The sequence below is a fragment of the Condylostylus longicornis genome, unplaced genomic scaffold (assembly GCF_029603195.1).
Source record: "Condylostylus longicornis isolate FDR11 unplaced genomic scaffold, ASM2960319v2 ptg000030l, whole genome shotgun sequence".
Taxonomy (NCBI): Eukaryota; Metazoa; Arthropoda; class Insecta; order Diptera; family Dolichopodidae; genus Condylostylus; species Condylostylus longicornis.
Window position 1 is genome coordinate 683,823 of NW_026577999.1, and position 21,510 is coordinate 705,332.

General features: G+C 28.4%; 1 protein-coding gene across 2 annotated transcripts in view; it reads left to right on the forward strand.

The window, feature by feature from the left end:
* Positions 1 to 21,510, forward strand: part of LOC129607970 (uncharacterized) — an 85,246-nt gene that overhangs the window by 57,100 nt on the left and 6,636 nt on the right. Inside the window, exon 4 of one of the 2 annotated variants that reach the window (XM_055519251.1) lies at positions 19,343 to 19,600. In XM_055519251.1, the coding sequence (XP_055375226.1) occupies positions 19,343 to 19,600 (258 nt within the window). The remainder of the gene's footprint in view (positions 1 to 19,342; positions 19,601 to 21,510) is intronic. The other variant, XM_055519252.1, reaches the window with a different exon arrangement.

Consider the following 21,510-nt stretch of genomic DNA (forward strand, 5'->3'; position numbering starts at 1 on the left):
TCCTGAGTCCACAGATCCTTCCACCTGCCAACCAGGTTTCCTGGACCAGAACTATGTCTTCTCCGCCCCTTTGTAGGCGGAAAAGGAGCGCAGCCGATGCCGCTTTAGAGTGATGGAGGTTGATCTGGATTATTCGAAGCATTACTGCTTTCGTCAACCCCCACCAACGTTTTCTCTTTATCGTCGTCGAGGTCCAGGACCAGCAGGGCCCCCTCCAGGTCGAGATGCATAACGTCGTCGCCTGTCAGATCCGACCCATCCAGCATTTCTGCTTCTGATGAAAGCGGTATCTGAACAAACGCCTTTGCGGTTTCCTTCCCGTTCTGGACGACTACAGGCTCCCGTTCCGGGGCCGGCCCTTTGTCGTCCTCCGGCTTCTGGGTCCCCTCTATCCTAGTGTCCGTTTTGTACACCTTTAGTGTTATAGAGGAAAACCCATAGTTGATCACAAACCCTTGCTTCTCCAGAGGAGCCAGCGATTCTTTATTCAATATAACGAGGGCCTGTCTATAGTCGCCCTTCTTATCGTCAAGCTTGGCCACCCTATAGTTGGCAGGTTTGTGTTTCCCAGCTGGATCATCTTTAAGATTGTATCCATGTCTGACGGCTCAGCTGGAATCCAGGCACGAGCTCGCAGTCTGCTTGGGATATTTCTTTTGCAACGACCGCGAGTCTTGCGCCGGGCCAGATTTTTCCAATCCTCACTATTGCCTTCGTGTATAGGTCCAGGGACCTACTATATGCACAGGCCAGAAGTTTCACACATCGCTGGTGCCAACCTTGGTCTCTGCACGAGGGATATGGGCCTGGATTTTCGCTCATAATTTGAGGGAAGTTTGCCATAAGCTGACTTTCCACCTTCCGCCAGTTTTCTGCTGAGATCCTGCCATCATCTTCAGGCTGGTCTACCACTGCAACAATTAGATGGCCTTTCAGGATCTCATTGAACGGCCTTGTGACGCTGGAAGGTTCGTTCGGTGGCCTCGGTCTCTTAGCTTCACGAAGTGGTTCCTCTGTGGTGAGCTGACGCTTAGTAGCCACCCCCTTCTGGCTCGTGTGCTTGTCCACTATACTCTTTGCCTAGTTGTATGTGGACCTTTCTTCATCGGACCTATCTTTTTCCGGAATACGGCCGATCCTTTCCAGATTTCTGAAAGCCGATCGCCGTTCCCTGTAGGCTCTCTGTGAGGGCATGATTGTTGCTGTTGGTGCCCTTTCTGTGCTCCGGGTAGTCTTCGTGATTGCACCCGATCCGCTACGACTTTGTCATAGCCTCGTGTCCTGCTGCTTGGTCCCGGTTGGGGTTCCTGTTTTACTTTTGGTTTCGCAACAGTGCTTACCGCATTTCTGTTGGTTACCTCCAGCTTTAGTAGTGGACTCGTCTCCTGCAAGGTCCCAGTTTTACTGTGAGGAATTGGGTTGGCCAATAACCGGACTCATCGATGTTTTTCCCGTTATTTTTCTCCATACTAGTCCCGCGAGTTGCGGAGAAAGGAAGTCCATCTAGGCAGAGATCCGCCGTACCTAGACAAGGCTAAATAATTCGGAGGGCGCCAGGTATCCGCATACTCCGTTCGCGACTGGGCTGTTTGTCTGACCCCTCAGCCAAAGCTAATTATCGGCACGGGTCGTATAACACCTAAATCCGGCCCAGGGGAATTTGGAGTGAAGGGGGTCAACAGGAGGGATATGTTAGGAGAAGGGTTGATTATCATTTGGTTTCAGGTCGTATCTGGGGATGTTTCCCGAAACTCCTTGACCCTACTCGTCCCCTACACCGCGACGAGGTAGATAATCGTGTAGAAGGAATGACAATAGTTAATTCGTGAGCCTCTTGTGCTTTCATCAAATAAATGCATCATATATAGCGTTTAATCATATAGATCAATGCATTCTTGCGGAGCTTCATACTAAGCATACTATTCATGAATATTATACATGTGCTAAAGCAAAACGATAAGGCGTACAGAGTTGTAAAATTTTTAAATTTTTGATGTAAAATTCAAGGTCATTTCAAATCAACTACCAAGCCTATTGCTGGGGCGGTATATAGATATAAATGTATTAGAAAAATTTTTAAAGCAAGTAATTTAATTTAAATTATTTTCATTTTTGAATTAGCAATAAAATTGCCATACAATACATGTAAGTCTAGTTTATATATTACAAATTTTAAAAATCTGTAGTGCCACTCAAATAAATTGAAAAACAAGATTTGATTTTTATGTTTATTTATGTCATAACATATTAAAAAAAATTAACTCAATATGACTAACAAAAACATTGACATATATGTAGCAAAATTTAAAAAAAAGATGCAGAGTTGGATTGCCAATTCTACGATATCCGTATCAATGCTTTCCGAGAATTATATGATAATATTGTTAAAATGAACTCAAAGAGTCGCTACTAAAATGTTTTTTTTTTGGTGTCCCTATTATTAAACCGAATCGTGTGAAGTGTTATCATTACATTTTGAATGTATTTTTAAGTATAACAATTATATTGTAGACGAAACTTGGAATTCTATGACGCCTAATGGAAACACAGCTCCGATCGAATCAAAATTAAATTGGGTTAGTACCATAGCGATTCCAAACAATTTATGACAATTTGATTAGTATAACTCAAAGTACTTTTGAATTGTCTATAGCTGACTAAAAATATACATATATGACATCTGCTCTTTTCTCATATGTTTTAAACCGAGTGGTAAATTTATAATACCATTCGAACATTTGCTTAGAATGTGGTATACTGGCAATAAAATATTCAAAATGAACACATTTTATTTTGCCGACCAATAACAATCATAACAATGTTGACATTTTATGAAGTGCTCTTCACCTCAAAAATTGTAAAAATATTTTGGGTTGCAATTACAGAATGCTATAAATTTTTCATCAATTTAGGCAAAAAAAAGCGAATAAATAAATAAATATGTTAATGGCTTATTAAAAATTTGCAAAACAAATTAGAAAAATGTGGTTGGCGATCAGGAAAAATTGTTTTTGTTTTATTTTAATAACACATCCGGAAGAATGGAAATTAAATAGAGAAAAATTTGAATCAATATTATTTTTGAATTAGAAAAGCAAAACCATATTTTGTTAATAGAATAACTTTGATTTTTAAAATATGTAGCACTTTTCAATTATACTTGAGACGATATAAGACTATAACCATTAGAGCTGATTTGAGTGAGATCATTCAATTAGTGTTATAAGAGATAATTTTAAACTTACATCGATGATTATGAGAGAAGGTATAGTCACTCATATTAGTATTTAGACTAACGTATTTGCTCAGCAGATCTGCTGTCTCTCTCTCTCTCGCTATAACTATGCACTGTCTGATTGGCGGACACACCAGGAAGATGGGACAGCCAGTTAACATTCTGTGCGAGAGCTATTGTGACGTGAAGGGGGTGAATATGGTGGCTTATTTTTGATGTTCATGGTCAGCTTTGGCATGGGGAAAGCCGAAGCTGCTAGGGTTGCAGTTCTTTTTGAGATTTACGAACCTGGAAAATATATATACCAGGCACTTAAACCGGTTTTTAAAGGACTTGGATTCAAGTAGGAATGAAGATATGAAGCTCCAACGAAACCACAAAATTTTCTCAAAATGCTTAATATTTTCGTGTATTTTTAAGTACAATATTTTTAAGTTTTAAATTTTGAATAAACAGGGATGTACTGCATCACATAGATACATATATGTACATGCATATAGAGAACTATAAAATGAATTTGCAAAATTGCACTGGGGCCTTATTTTAAAGTTCTAAGTTTTTGAAAATTAATTTTTCAAAAATTATGTATTCTTTTTTTTTATTCAGTTTTTGTTTTTCTTCATTATTTTTTTTTCAAGGATAATAAATAAAAAACTGAAAAATAAAGTTTTCCTCTTCAGTAAATTCCTTAATTGTCCTGAGGCTTTGCTTATCGCATTTATAAAATAATTTTTTGTTAAAATTAATTTTTTATTAAATTGGAACTTTCCCAATTTGTTTTACGTCATAATTTTTTACATAATAAAATTATTGAATTTTTTATTTTTTTCTTTTTACATAAAAAAAACAAAAAGGATTTTTTTTCTTTGTAAATATTTTGTTATCAAAAAATATAAAATAAGAGAATACAAAAAAAAAATTAAACCACAATTCACAATAAGTTTTAGCACCCACTCTTTAATGTAAATTTTATTTTCGGATTTTTATTTTATTGTATATAATAATAAAAAGGTAAGTGTAACAGAGATAATGACCCTGACTTCGAAAAATAAAACTAAAATAAAAAAATTATTATTATTTTGAATATGTAATAAAATATTGGAATATGAATGTAAAAAATTATAACCTTTAATTTAACAAGTGTTTGTAGCATATTGGCTTCATAAATAGGGGGCTAAATTTAGAAAATAAAAAACATTTAAACTGAAGGCAAATAACAGCTTGATGCAGATGTGTTAAATGGTAAAATAATAATCAGCCCTGTCAAGAATTCCGCCTGTAACCCTGAAATTCGGAAATTTACGAATGTCATATTGTTAATTCCGAATTACTATTATTTTGCTCCGAATATGTATAATAGAGAGCGTATAATAGGATTTTATGAGTGGAATTCATGATAGAGGTCAATGTATCCTATAACATAAGTTTAATCATTTGACATTATTTTAGGAGATTAGAAGTACCTCATGTATGCCAAACAATACTAGGTTATATATGGACTATAAATAAAGACATTGGTTTATTTCAATTGTTACGAGGGATTTGTCGTTATAACAATAATAATTTAATAAATTTAAACCAGCACTCATCCATAAATGACTAAAAACAATTCAGCTACAAAAAAATTGAAGTATTTTGGCAAAAACACACTCTTGCATGAACGAAAGTGCAAATTTATAATCAATGTCGCATGCATATTTGTCGGATAAAATAGAATAGAAATAAAATATACTCGTAAATGAAACAAAAGCATCGTGTTTTATTTTTTACATAGTTTTGTTTTTTTCATTGTTTTCCATCCAATTTTTTCTTCTTCTACAATCTACAGTATGTGAAATATTTTTTTGAGTTGTGAACGTGAATAAAACGTATAATAGCAGTAAATTAGGTTAAGCAAGCGTTTATCTTAGCGGGACTTTTAATAGATTTTTTTCGCACGGAAAATATTTTTTTTATGATTCACAACGAGAAATTTTCAAATTTTTTTTCTGCTTTTTTTTTGTTGTTTTTTAAACCCAATTCACTTTGGAGAAACGTGATTCCGTGAACACAAGTACGTATTTGTGTTTTTCTTTCATTTTTGTTTTTTGTTGGTTTTGCTCCTTTTTTGCTTCCTTTTTATTTTTGTAGCTTTGCACTCGTTTACAAAAAAAAAAACTTTTATGCTTTTTCCTTTTCCTAAATTTTTTGTTAATTTCAGGTTTTCCTGAATGAAAATTTTCAGTAAAATATTTGATATTTAGTACACCAAATGAAGCACTTACAATTAAAAAAAAAAGCAAGAAATCCAAAAAAAAAATTAATATTCAAGGACGCATATGAAATTTTAAATATCACTTTATTGGTATTAAAATATTGTTTTTAATTCTCTAAGGACCATGGCATAAAAAGAAAGCAAAAAGAAGAAATGAAATATCGATGCACATGTGATTTACTTAAATGCTAATTAATTTTTATTTTTTTAAAGGTTTTAGTATTCTTCTTGAGTTAATTTTATATTTTGTTGGAATATGGTATATAGTGCGAATAGTAATTAGAAGAGTAAAAAATTTAGGTTACGTACCTATAAAATAAATTAGAAAAATGAAAAGAAAATAAGGTTATTGAATATTAAACTGGTTTTGTAACACCAAAATTGCAGTATAACACTTGTGTGACTAAAATTAAAATTTTTGTTTTTAATATTCAGAAATTAAGGTTTTTACAGTAGAGCTTAAAAAAATTTCCACGGAACATATAAAATTAAAAATACAGATTTTCTGTTTTAACTTCGTGTGAACTAGTTTAAGATACAAATTTTCTAATGTCCTCATATAAATAGGTAAACGACAACTGAACAGCGACAACAACATTGTTAACTCAAAACAACAGCGGAACGACGAAATCAAATGTCCAGGATTTTCTATTTAATGTCACACATCCACAGGTTATATCAGATAAACAGATGATATAAAAAAAATAACCGCCAGTGGTTAATTTCGCTAGATTCTGGACAGTCCCATTAAAATGTATGTGTATTCTTTATATTCTTATACGTATACGTATTCTATATAAACACCAATTTCTCACATTTCGCCGCAGAAAATCGCTCTTATTCTCTTTTCAATTTAAGAATACAATTAAAATTATTATTCCTTTATAAGTGGCATGTTAAATATTTTGTGTACTCGTATAATACGAAATCACTGGACATTTTTAGAAAATTTTATGAGCCAAAACTGAGTTTTTGGTTTTGATCTTGGAATTCCGAACTCATACCAGAAAAAGATCTTCATATGTTTTGAAATATAGCCTTACATAATAATTTTAATACATTGGCAGTGGACTCTAATGTGCGTCCCCAACCTAGGTAAAAAAAATGATATTTTGTTATGAAAAAATCCCCTATTAAACCTGTTTTATTATTTTTGTATTTTTACCAATGTCATCGCTTGCCACTCGGATTTACAACCACATAATATAGTAATTATAGCATTCTATCAGACCAGATTAATTTTTACAAAAATTAAAATTAATTTTTTAATCCGATTAATAACTTTTATATTATTAACTTGATTGTGATATAAATGCAAAAATTTTTTCAAAAGCTCAATATTTTTATTTTTTAAAGAATTTTATCAACAAATTAATTTTAAATTTCGCGTCAATATGTACAAAATATTATAAAAATACAAAATTATCAATGTGTTTACGATTTAGTTTTGAAATTCCGCAATTAACCACAATTTGATAATTTCTTAATAAAAGTGCAATGAAAAACCACCACAATACCTCAAAAAAAAAATAACCAAGTGATTTAAAATTTTTATATTGCAATAAAAAAAAATATTTACCAAAATAGAATTAAAAATAAGTACATTTTAACGGTACTTAACGATTTAAAAAAAAAATATAAATTTCAATATTTTTATCTAAAACAAAAATTTACTCGCGTATTTGTACAAGTTAGTGAGTGTAGCGCATATAAAAATTCCAGTCGCAACAAAAACGTAAAATTTAATAATAAAAAAAAAAAAAATATCATAAAAAAAGAGATGAAAAACGCTAATATAAGGTTTACCGCAACATGAAATTTTAATTTTATCATACCTATTTAGTACTGTACACAAGTATATGTACCCAACCAATATATTATGTACATATTTATTATGTATGATTATGCTTATATGCCACGTATAATATTATTAACATGAACACGTATATGATAAACATACACACATCATACATTTTATGTATTCTGATATAGCGGAACTCATACGTATGAAATTACACAATTTTGGCAAATGTTTTTGTACTCATCTAGGTGCACATAATATCTACATTATATATGGAGAAAATGTTTTCGCTAGACTGAATGAAATTCGTGTTTCTCGTGCCGCGATATATGCTTTCTCTGCCGCGATATGTGCTTCTCCTGCCGCAATATGTGCTTCTCCTGCCGCGATATGTGCTTTAAAAATTTTTAAAAGAAAGATCTTTTAAAAAATTAGTTTCCCAAAGCTTAAAGTACTTTCGACAATAAACAAATTTCAGCTTAGAGCTTCAAAAAACGATGGAATTCCAAAATTTCTAAGAGGTAAGATATTTGTGCCAGTATAATGTATAAATCGTAGTCAATATCCAATATTACATTCAAAATTCAATTTAATTGAGATGTAGGAAATTTCTCAAACCTTGAGCATATCTTGGAGCTTCTAACTATATAAACTTTCTAATGAAAACTGACTGAATAGAAAATCAATGAAGAAATCATGGCCATATTTTAATTGTGTTACTAGTAGTACTGAAGCCAATGTTAAGTACAATAATTATACCAATTCTATAAACAAAATGGAATTATTCCTAAATTTTTTGATTTAGTTCAGTCGTCCTGATCTAATAAAATTTTGAATTTTTTTTTACTCTCACGATTCTCTATACATCTAAATTATTTTATACAATATAAACCTATTATCTGTGTACAAACTTGTATATAAACAGTGTATGTCATTATGTATACTCTAGAAAGATCTGAGCATACATAAGTCGAGTTATAATTTTCAAAAAATTCTAAATTTTATTTCTATTTTATTTTTTCTTTTTGTTTGTTTTTTTACCAAATAAATACCCGGAAGTATATCACCTTCCTTAATGTTTATTATTAAAATCGTGTAAAGTTTATCTTATAAAAGGTGCGTGTAAACTGTGTGTTCTTAGAATGTATATGTGTATAAGTTGTTTGTTTCTATGTCTTACTGAATTCCTCTCCTTCCATATAGTCCTTTAATATGAAATATTATGAAGTATTTCTTTTTTGGTTTTTGTTTCTCATACTTATTCTTTTGATGAATTATTATATGATTATGATGTGTGAGTGCTGGGATTAGGATTTTTAATAACGCCACAGAAAAGTGGAAAGAGGTTCAGTTCATGGTAAAAAAGAAAACAAAAAATTTAAAAAAAGGAAACATTTTCCTTAACCAAAATTTCCCAGGGTATTAATTTTTTTTCTCTGTTCTTCTTCTTCTTCTTCTGTTTCTTTAAATAACTTATTTTTTTTTTTTTGTTCCATGAATTTTGTGTTAGTGGTATGGGCCTGCGGCATGATCCCATAACCTTATGAGAATACCATTCAATTTTTTAAGTGATTTTACATTTTTAGGCTTAATTTTTTTTTTCTTGTTGTTTTTTTCATTTTTAAAGTTACGGTCACATTTTTTATGTGCACAAACAAAAAATAAGTGTGTTTGTGTGTATGAATTTATGTGCAGGTCTATGTTTTCCCTCTGTGTATTAAAAAATATGATTAAATGCGAATATTGTTGTTTAAATTTTTTTTTTATTATTTTCATTGATCTTTTTTTATTTTAAAAGTATTTAACTTACGACCAAATAATTTAAAGATCCTTGAAATCTTTGAAGTTTTTTTTGTGAAAAAAAATTAAATTCTTAAACAAAGTTTAATTTTCTTTGAATTTAACTAGGATTTAGTAGCTAATCTTTTTTGTGGTCTTCTTTGTGAATTTAATACGAATTTAGATATTAAGTAGAATTTTTATTATAAAAGAAATTTTTTTTTTTTTAGCTGCTTGTTAACATCTTAAGTTCAGTAGAAATTGGTGTTTACATTTTTTTTTGTTATCACAATTTATAGTTAAATCTGACAAAGTTTTAAAGATGTCAGGGTATGGGCTTTACTTCTAAGAATTTAGTAGGAAATACATTCAATTTTGAGAATCATATTCCGAAATGTACTACGTACTTATTGGTCGCTGTGATCTAAAATTTGAAAATCCCAGTATCAAAATTGTGATCAAAAACACAGCGCAGTGTTTCAATACTAATAATTCAAATCAAATTATATTTAAATCCGGTAGCGATTAGCTAGCATGATATTGTAACAAAAATCTTAAGTTACTTCACACAAGTTTATATACAAGAGTTCCAGAGTTCAGAATAAAATATGAATAGCTTAATGTCCGGCTCAAAAAAAGTTAGCAAAAATAGAAAATTCGAACCATAATTTTACTGATTCAGATCAGATTCTGTTCATTCCTTCGTTTGTGAATGTTGGCGATCTTCGTACACATAATATTTAGTTGATGTTATTGACAATTTTGTTATACATTTCTTGGTCTCTAAAAGATTCCATTAGAATTGATAATTGTCTCATGATTGGTCTCATTGAAGAACTTTTTTCAATATTTAAAAAACATTTCTCTGGCAATTTGAATTCAACATTTTATCTCGTCTGAAGAGTCGCAATTTTTAACAAGTATCCTAGGTATTTAAACTTAGTTACTCTTTCTAATGTTTTATTGCCTATAGAAAGTCCCGCATTGTTCAAAATATTTTTTCTGCTTACAACCGCACATTTAGTTTAATCAGTGTTAATATGAAGACAGAATTGTTTACTGAGGTGACTACCTGCTATTAGCGTGGTATTATCTGCGTATCTGATGTTGATTAACCTTGATACCATCTTCTACATCACTGATTGCTTCATTCAATATATTCTCTGAATAGACGTTGAACAGGAGAGATCAAAGAATATACTCTTGTCTAACACCTCTAAGAATTTCAATTTCTTATCTTGTTCCCATTTCAATTTTGACGTCAGCTGTTTTTTCCCAATATAATTTTTGTATGCAGTTTATTTATTTCTGGTCGATGAACATTCGGTCGATTTTGTAAAATTTCGATTTATCGCGTTGTACTCGATAGAAAGCTTTATGGAGAGAATAAATACAAACAAATCAATATTTAATTAATATGGAAAACCAGAACTTGAACGTACTGAATGGTGTTAGGCATACAACACCAATATAAAGGTTATTCCTCTTTTAGAATTCGAACTTACTTAATAATATTAAGCTCACCAGACTCAAAATGAAAATTTACGAAATTTTTTTGATGTTGAAAATTTTTTAGAGCATTTTGATCGATTTTTATTTTTTTGCTTTTTCCAGCTTATTACATTTAGTCTTTTACGTTTTTAATGAGAACAGAGAAGAAAAACAAAAAAAAAATTGCCTTTCATATTCCTGTCAGGGATTTTCATTCTTTCTTTGAAAACAAAAATTTTCCTTTTTTTTTTTGCTCTCGCTCATTCTCTGTTTATTTTGAAAATGTGATGAAGGAATGTTTTCTGAGAAAAAAATTAAAGTAAAATAAGTAAAAAAAGGTACAGGGTACCAGAAAAAAGGAAACAAAAAGAAAAAGAAAACCAAAATGAAAGTATGCGTGCAATATGAGAAATTTTTTATAATTTTCTATCAAAAACTAAGCTTTTTGATTAAAAAAATAAATTCAGTTCTTTTGTATGTTTCAAAGTTTACGATTATAAATCAGTTAATAAAGAAAGAGGAAAAAAACTAATATTACAAAAGTGGATTTCCTTATGTCTAAGTTCAAGGAAATTTAATTTTTCAACTTTGTTATATTTTCATTATAACACTCCAATCTTGAATTTCTTAGAACGCACGCTATAAAATTGTTAAACTGACATTTTTTTTTTCAGTGTAAATATTTTGTAATAAAGCGAAAAGTATTTGAGAAAATTAACAATTGGGGTTGAAAATGTAAATTACAATATTATTTCAAATAATACCTAATTGCTTGGGATGTAAAAATTTCAGTACATAAATATATTAATAATTTCTACCTTTGAAATACCTATGTACATAATATTTATTACAAAATATTTTATTACAAATCCGAAAGCTGCTTGATATTCAATTCAAAAGGAAAAATAAATAAATAAACAAATAAAAAGTAAATTTAAAATGAATATTTTTTTATTTATCTCACATACAATAAAACAAACACTATACATATGAGCTCCAATTAACAAAAATACCACACGCATATTTAATTAAAAGAATTTTTTATTGAAAGAGAGGAGAGTTCATGTGAATAGAGCAGAGAGTATTGTTGTGTGTATTCAAATTTAATTTTCATTCAAAAAAAAAATTTTTTTTTCACATATTTTTCTCTTTTCTCGTTTACATTACAATAATTAATTTGGGTCACCAACGAAAAATGTTACAATTTAATATTTTCATTAGATATGATAATTTTCTCATGCACACGTACATCCTTTGAAGCATATTTTTAGGGGCAAAGATTTATATTTTCAAATAAAATATGTAAAATAACATCCCTTATATGTATGTATGTACAACATACACTAATTTCAATAATTATTCGTTTAACCAATTATTTTATGAGAAGAAAAAACGGTTTGTTGGCTATAGTTGCTGGACATAAGTAAGATATCCAAATTTTATACCACAGAACAACATTATTAAACTAATGTCAGCCAAATAACGTTATTCTCATGGGATTCTCTTCTCATAAACACTGTAAAAATAAATAAATGAAGGTTTTATCTATCGTGTGCTGACCGCAGTTAGAAAGCGTTTTCCGCATGTAACGAATTGTGGTGAAAATATATAACTTTAAGAACTTTTATGAACACGTGAGGATTTCTCAAGGGGGAAATTGTCGGCCTCACGGTAGTCTACATAAGACATTGGTAATTGGAGGTTCATGTGGCTAGATTGAAAAAATTTCGAATGGGAGCCCACAGACTCCCGAATTTACTGTAATAGAAAACCTTTGGCTTTATACCAAAAATCAACTATTTATAAAGACGCAAGTAGAGTGACCCAAGGAACTCTGATTTTGCGAAGCTCAATAAAATCGTTTCCCATGCAGCTGCAGAAGGTAATTGACGTCAAGGGGGTAGATATTGCAATTTTATTTCAGATTATTCTTTTATTCACATATGATTTTAAAGACTAAAAGTAATGTACAAATAATTTTTTAAATGACTATAATATTAAAGTAAAATAAAATATTTAATTTTTATTCATGATTTCATTTAAGATTTAACGGAATAATATCCTTGAACTGAATAAAAAAAATACATATATTTTTTCATAAATATTTTCAATTATTTTAATTTAATGTCCTATAAAACATCAAGATTTCGTTAGTCATTTGATTTAAAATTTAATTTTAATTTGATGATTTGATGGAACGGCATGTACCAATACTTACGTTAGAATACGAATTGCGTAAGATGTGATGGTCTACATAACGTTATCTATTTTACTTTAAATTTGAGGAAGAATAATTTTTAATACCTATGTAGATTTCAATCATATTTTCCGTTCACTTCTTTTTTATGTATGAGAAAAAATATTTTTATGTTCAATAATAAAATAAAAAAAAAATTTCATATACGAAGGTTCAACTTACATTTATAGAAATCATGCAATTCTAGACCTTTGGGACCCTTAAATTATAATGATTTAAAAATATTTTCATATCAAAAGTAAAGAAGATTTTTCTCTATTTTTTCTTTCAATTTCAAATATTTTCATATTGGGATAGGTGATATATGATGATGATGATAGCATCATTAAAATTTCCTACTGTTCAATTATTCCGAATTCAATTATTTTACAATAATGATCTTAAAATATGAAATTCAAGGTTATATTGCTAGTAATTTATTTATGGTCCTATATAATATATGTATCTATAATATTTCAATGTAAAAATAATAATTTATAATTTAATTTTATGTTAAAAACAAGTGTAAATGACAAAATGTTAAAAAAAAAAAAATTAAATTTGTGTTTTCTTCGAGGTCATAATGATTTGATTTAGATTGATTGCTATTATATGATGTGCATAACATATGTGACATAAAAATTATTTCATACCTTGAAAATTTTAGAAGTCATCCTTGGAAATTGATAATTTTAAGAAAGGTAAAAAAATAAGGGAAAAAAAGCGAGCAATTTTTTTTTATAAAATTCAAATTTTTCATCAAGGTCAAGGGAATTTTTTTATTAGAATATTTAATTAAATTAATTGTGTGGGCTTGATTTAATTTTTAATATTTAATATAAAAAGCTGTTTGAAATTCTAATAACCAAAATATTTTTCCAAAAACTATTTTAAGAAAGGTCAAAAATGAACAAATTTAATTATAGTAAACGGTGTATATAAGACGTAGAATATTTCAAAAATAATTGAAATTTTATAAAAATTATATTCTAATTTTGCTTTTAGATCGCAGAAATTTAAAATTATTTAAAAACTTGCTTAATTGTACTTTAAAAAAATAGGTAAAATAATAACAAATTTTGATAAGTTCATTCATTCAAATGTGAATTAAAAATGTTTTAGATTTCATTTTAAAATTTCTTTAAAAAAATTTTATCAAATTTTGATTAAAACTTTATTCAAATCATGTACTTAGGACACAATAATAATTATACACTTGTTTAGTACTTCTAGACTATCGTCTAAGTTACTATATCTGTTACATACAGTTGCTACAGTTTCTATACCTTCTTCATTTGAAAATTTCTAATAAAATTCACCTTTTATTTTATAGACGAAAACATTACCGCATACCAAATACCGAATAAAGTTTCGAGCTCTATAAAATTTGTCAATTAAAATGTAAACAGCGAATACATCGTTTGTTGTTAAAATAATTTGATCTTTTAGAATTTTAATTGTGTCATGTTTTATTAAAAGAAACAGAAAAAAAAGAGTGGTGAATTTTTTTTAAAAATAATTTTTAACTAGCAATTTTTTTTGAATTTTTTTTAAAATTTAAAATTAAGGCACTCTTTTGTAATATTTACCGTTAAAAACAAATACAATTTAATTGACCGCAACATAAATTCACCGAAAAAAAAAGTAGATGAAACAACAACAAAAAAAAAACAATGGAAAAAGAGCAGGAACTCCATATTTTTTTTTGTCTTTTTTTTTTTTGTTTTTGTTATTTTTCCTATAAGGTCTTTAGAACAATTTTTAGATTTAGGTTAAAAGTGATTGTAAAAATTTTTTTCCCTTTAACAAAAAAAATAGGTTAGAATGGAAAAAAAAAAAACATTTTTATTTTTATGATTTTTATTTTTGCTCCCTAATTTTCAAATAGATTCGCAAACGGTTTCATTTTATCTTTAATGGGCCTGTTTTTTTGTTATATTATTTGAATCTTTTTTTGTTTTTCTTTTTTGACTGTTGATTAAGTTTTGGAATTACTCGAATTTTGAAAGGATTATGTAAAAATTCGCTTTTTTAAAGGATGCAAACCAATCGGCTTGCAATCCTTTAAGATTTTGAAAATAATGTGTTCAAATTTCATTAATAATTGAAGGTATATTTGGGGGCAAATTTAAGATTTTAAGAATTCTGCCGAAAATGCAATAATATATTTGTGATCATTTAGTAATTGGCAAAGTAAGTCAAAGTGAATTAAATTGCATTTGACCGAAAAATCTATTTTTAGAATAGAATTCGGAGAATTTCCCTTAAGTGAGCTTAAAATAGTGTTAAAATTGTTGAGATGTCTCAGAACTAGCTCTTTTACAGCAAAGTAATTTCTTTCAAATTCATATTTTTCTAAGACTTTTTTTTCCTATGAATTTTATCGGGAATTGTGCTCTCCGAAATCGCCGATTATTTCTTCAAATATGTTTTCTATTATAGGAGTATTTCTTATTTTTTTTTTATTTTGTCTTCCATTGTTAAGTTTGCGTGAAAATTTAATAGGTAAACAACCCTCACTCATAATATCATAAAAAAAAGACTGTAGTAATAAACGAAGCACAAAAACAAAAGTAATAGAGAAAAATAACTGACATTAGAGGAAAATATCAACGAAGTTTATAATTCAGATGGATTTTCTCTTCATTTTATTATTATTTTTACTGTTATTATTATGATTTCTCCCCTATCCTCCCTCAAAAACAAAAAAAAAATTTTTTTTTATTTCTTCTGCGCCAAATTATCTTGACTACGTTTTACTTGACTCATTTTTGTCGTTTATTCTATTGTCGTTGTTTGTTCTTATTCTTTCTTTTGTTTTTTTTTATTTTATTTTATTTCAGTGAATAATAATTTTCTAAAATTTAAAAAATTGTATACATTTACAGTTATGACATTTACAGGTTGATTTAAAGTTAAAATTTTACTAAGAATTTTTATAAAAGTTCAAAGGGGTTTTTTGTTCTTAGAACAATTATTCATTGTTTTAAGATTTTAATTAGAGAAGAAAAATAATGTTATTTTGAAAAGCATAATAAAGCTTAGTGTTAAATTAAAGGCAACACTCCTAATATCTTCTATAAATTGGAAATTACAGATTTCTGAGAGATGGAATGGTTTTCTGCTGAATACCGCAGTTATTCTTCTCTTATTGCCTTCGTAGACCCTCGTCTAATTTTAATGTTATTTAAAAAATTTCAAAAATTTGTAGAAACTATTTTGTATTTTCCACCGTCATACAGTTTTTTTATTAACCGTTTCGATTTGATTTGAAATTAAAAAATAAAAACACCTTATATTTAAAATTTGGACATCGACGTCCTTAGATATGCCTGCGTGTAAAATATCGATGTTTTCAAATGTATTTTAATGATAATCAACCTATACATAAATGATAACTAATATAAGAACAATCTGATGTGATCAGCATATAACCGACAACAATGTATAGTGCCTAGTTTAGTGAAAGAGTTACAGAAAATTATGAAAATGCGTTTAAAACATTTCTTTACAATTTTGAGGACTCTAGGATGCTCTTGGCTGACATTCCTCGAAAAATGTAAATTTCTAGAGTAAAGAGTCGTTTTGTGCCATTCGATTTAATTTAACAGAACGACAGTTATTGATCGTTAATGTCAACTGTCAACTGTCAAAAGACAAAACGAGCCAAATATCAGCTATTAGCCGACAACTGTCAATTGTCAAAAGTTACCAGGCAAATATCAACTGTCAATCCGCACCTGCCAAATGTCAAACGTAAACTGTCACCTGTCAGTGATCAAAAGTAAAATGGCTCTTAGTAGAGCTTCATTTTGTACCATCCGAATTAATTGAAAAGTTCGCCATTTAGTTTCGGTACCAACAACAACTCAAATATTAAATTTCAAGAAATTCCATCAATTATTATTTCCCGAGGCCTGATCTCTCCAAAAAATTTGGTAGTTTCAACGTTTACGTGCCCCTAATTTAAATATTAAATTTCAAGGAAATCGGTTGATTATTGCTCTTCATATGCGCAAATATATAAAATCGGCCTGCAAAAACACTCAAAGTCTGTGTGTTGTTCACAAAGGCTGACATCTCTCTAAAAATAGTTCATTTAAGCTTCCCTACCATAAAGAAGTACGTTTCCACCGAAAACTCGGTATCCGAAATTGTGTCCCATCACTAAATCTCTCTTATTGTATGCAATGCGGTCGGCAATAAATACGCGCAAAAAAGAGTAGCTATAGTATTTTGTTTCTTCTAAAATTTTATTTTGAAAACAATACAAGAATAAAATAAAAATATCAATATGAGATAGGGAATAAGATAGAAAAGGCAGTAAGCTAAAACGAATATAAAAATCTAACAGTAAAAAATAATTGAACAACACAAACAAAATGAAACCACTATTTCATGACATTTTGCATATCATTGGCCTCTAAAAATAAAGACATTTTAGTTTTTTTTTTCTTCTATTTTCACTTCTTGTTTTTGTTATTTTTTGACAAATTTTATTTTATTTCGCGAAAATCCATTGAATAACATATCAAAAACAATAATAACGTTATCACAAACTACAATAGAGAATACGAAATTTTAGACTTAAATAAAACGTAAAATTTACTGTCATAGTTAGGCTATGATTCCGCCCATCATTTTCTCTCGCATAGTGTACTCTAATTAAAGATGGAAAATTATTATCATATATTTTTCAGCTTTATCAAAGACCTCTTGAATCGGAAAATAGGCACCTCTTAAATTTCTAATTTAAAAACAATAAAACACCTGTTAGGGTTCTCCTTACTTTTTTCTCACGACTTATCAACTGCCTTAACTATTTCCTTGTTTCGCCTGCATTTATAGTTGCCCAAGAGTAACTTATTCTGGCGAGAGAGAGAAACTTCGAACGATTGCTTCAAGGCTCTATACTTGTTTCATACTACGAGTATAAAGGTATAAAACTGTCATTTAAATAAAATTTTTAATATACAAAAGAAATATAAGGGAATTTTTACGTTATTACACTACAGAGTATTGAACCTGTGTAAGGAACGTGAGTGACGGCTTGGTCGCTAAAAATATCTATTTCAAGTATTTTGAAATTTCATTATTTTTATCAGGAACATTATGAACGAATATAGTGCTACTTGTTATATTATGTATGTATAAACAAATTCTGAGAACCCAAAAAAAAAACCCAATAGAAAAAGAATTTGGAACGCACAAGTTAAAACCCACAAGAAAAAATAAATGATAGAATTGTAAAAAATATAAAAAATAACTGTTAACCGTAAAGATAAACTGTGGTATATTTTTGTTTTTGTTGTTCTTTCTCCCTCTTTTATTTCAAACTATAAAGATACCGTTTTGCCTATATAAAATTTTTTTGTAGGCAATTCTATAAATGAATTTTGTAAGTAGAAGAAGGCAGGGAGAGATCATTTTGAAAATAATCTTTCATTACTTATTTTCGTTTTAACAGTTATTTTCTTTACATCCCGAAAAAATACGATTTTTTATTTTTAAGATAATTTTTATATTATTCTTATACAAATTACTGCCGCCCTTTTGTTTTTAAATACATAAACGTTTAATTTTGTGAAATTCGTAAAATATTTTCTCCAAAAAAAAGAAAAAGTTTGCAAAATAACAAAAAGAGATTTTTATGCGCTTTAAATTTCTTATTAAAAATAGAAGATAGAAAAGAAATTGCAATTGGAAAATGATAGTGTAGGCAAAATTAGGCATTGAGAAATTTAACTGTTGATTAACGTACCCATAAATCTTTATTGTAGAACCATGATGGTTTTGGCAATAAAAATTAAATATTTCATTTTGGGTATAAAGACAGGCTATTTGCAATAAGATTACGAGCATAGTTTTTCGTCTTAATTTATTGGTTCCATAAAAATTAAGGTTTTTAAAACAATAAAAACCAGGTTATTGATTAAATAATATTCTAGGAACGTATATTAGCACTTTGAATTATTTGCTTTAGTAGCAATTTTTACTATTTTACCTACAATACAATATTTTAAATGTTATAGAATTTTCTAGATTAAATTCAATTTAAATTTCTATATTTTCTTGTATTTAAAGAATGACTACTCTGGATGGGTGATTTTTGTTCGTGGTGCTAAAATAAGTCTGTTTTAATAATCATAATAAGTTTGGTCTTATGTGTTTGCTGTTTCCTAAAATATGCACAATGTCGAGTTTAAATTTGAAAATTTATATTTAAAATAATAAATCCCAAAAATGGTTCACGATGTTAACATAAAAAGGCAATCTTTGATGTTCATATAATTGTGAATGCAAAAACCGAGCAAATTAGAAAAGCCAAATATAATTGAAATGATAAAACAAATGCCATATGAGTTCCAACTTAAAAATTAGACATTTGGTCTGTTGTATAGTGAATTTTGAATTGATAATTTTAAAAATTTTAATATTGAACACGAAACTCTAATATCCCTTTTTGATGTAATTCATAAAATTTTTATATAAAGCAAAATTAAAGTAAAATAAATATATTTTTTTCTTTGTTTCTTTATCTTTCAGTTTCCAAAGCAAAAATATTAGCAAATTCTGAATTATTCTTTAAAAGTGGAAGTGATATTAATTTAACATGTATAGCACAACAAGCACCAGGACCACCATCATACATTTATTGGTATAAAGATGGTGGTTTAATAAATTATTCACAACGTGGTGGTATTAATGTCTTAACAGAACATATAATAAAACAGAGTCGATTGATAATTGCTAAAGTGGTGCCATCTGATTCAGGGAATTATACATGCAGTCCTAGTAATGCAAGTAAGTTTTTAGATAATAAAATTAAAAAAAAATGATAGAAAACAAAAATTATAGAATTTTTATAACATTTTGTGAGTGTGTATTTCGCGGAAGTATGTATGAGTATTTTGTATACACAGTGTTGTGTGTTTTACGAGCATAAATTTAAATTTCTTTAATAAAGTTTGAATTTTATTTGTGAAATTTCGTGATGAATAATAAATTTATATCGGATGAAACGATTGAAATTTTATTGAATTTTTTTTTTAATTTTAGTTTTTCTTTTACTCCTTATTTAAATTGCAACTTTTTTCTTCTTGTGTATTTTTTGTAAAACTTTTTTAAAATAATCGCTTTAAACTTTATTTGTCTTCTTGTGTTTATAAAGAACTATTTCCTTTAAATATTTTGCTCGAAAAAAAGTAGGCTCTTGAAAAGTTTGTTCAATATTTTTATTTACAAAAGTAAAAAGTAAATACACTCAATAAAAGTTTTCCATCCATGTATGCATTCACGAACGTGCAATTTTTCATTTTATGTTAAGTTTCTTCGATATTTCCTTTGAAAAAGTTCATATTTCAATTTTTTTGAAAAAAATTTAGAATTAGGATACTAAATTTAGCAAAATATTTTCAATGGCTTAAAGTGAGAATTAAAAATAATGTTAATTAAAGGACGAGTTCACTAGGAGCCTCTGGAAACTGCATTAAGTCCGCCTGATCTGATCACCGACATGTGACAACGTAGTGCAAGTATTGTAAATCGCAGTGTATTATTACGTTCTCCCAATCCATACACTTTCCTAATTTATTAGCAATTTCAAACGGACCTAATTTTTAAGTAAAAAAGCTACTCTCTACCAAAATTCTGAAATTTCCATTTAATATCATAAAATTTTTTGCAACGATTGGCAAACCTTTTTATTTTTTCTCACTAATTCTCAAATAAATTTTGTTACAGAATTTTTGTTTTTCATGACTAACAATTTGTTGAACGAGTGTACATAGAAATATTATGTATGCGGCAGAAAAGTTTTTTAGCTGACAAAAATAAATCCGATTTTTTTTGCTTTTTTGCATATCCTGGACTAAAAAAAGAAATAGTTATATATGTACATACATAGCAATGGGTATCGGAAATTTTGTACAAATTTTTTTTTTGCTTCTATATGACGTTTATGCCCTTGTAATCCTGAAATGCGCTGATTCAAAAAATGAAAAACCAAATTTATGAGGTAAATATAAAATTGATTGAAACCATTTACTGTAAATTATTTATTTATTTTGTTCTTGTTTTTTTTTTGCTGTACAGTACAAAATTTTATTACTTATTTTTGTTGAAGAAACAAAACAAAAAGCTGTTATTTTAAAGAAAAATTATTTAAAATGAAAACGAAAAAATTTTGAAACAAAAATGTTCATACAAGTATAAAGGATACAAGTACGTTATAAAGGAAAATTCGTTCCTTTGTATATTTAATCCTTATGTTGGGTAGGTATGTAACAGGTTTAGTGAAAAATTTGGAACTCAAATTTTATGCAACCTTTTGCTTTTTGTATATTTAGAGAAGAAAAATAATTTGAAAAATGAATTTTTAAACTTAAAATAATTACATTAAACTTTTTACCGCACGAGAATTTAGTATGCTCAAAACGTATGCTACAAATTGCAATTTTTTATGATTTTATGATTATATAAGTCAACTTTGTTCATGTCAGAGTTAAAGTTAGTAAATATTGTTAATTATGTTTAAAATTTTTCGATATTAATAAAAGTGGTTGCTGAGTATTGAAATGTTACAATTTGATAGCAGTTCCTTATTATTTCTAGAAAGCAATACGTTGGAATGGAAGCGTCTTCATTTATCATACATTGGGCCTATTAGTTTAGTTCAGTTTAGAGAATGGAGGCGCTAGTCTCAACGCTGCCAC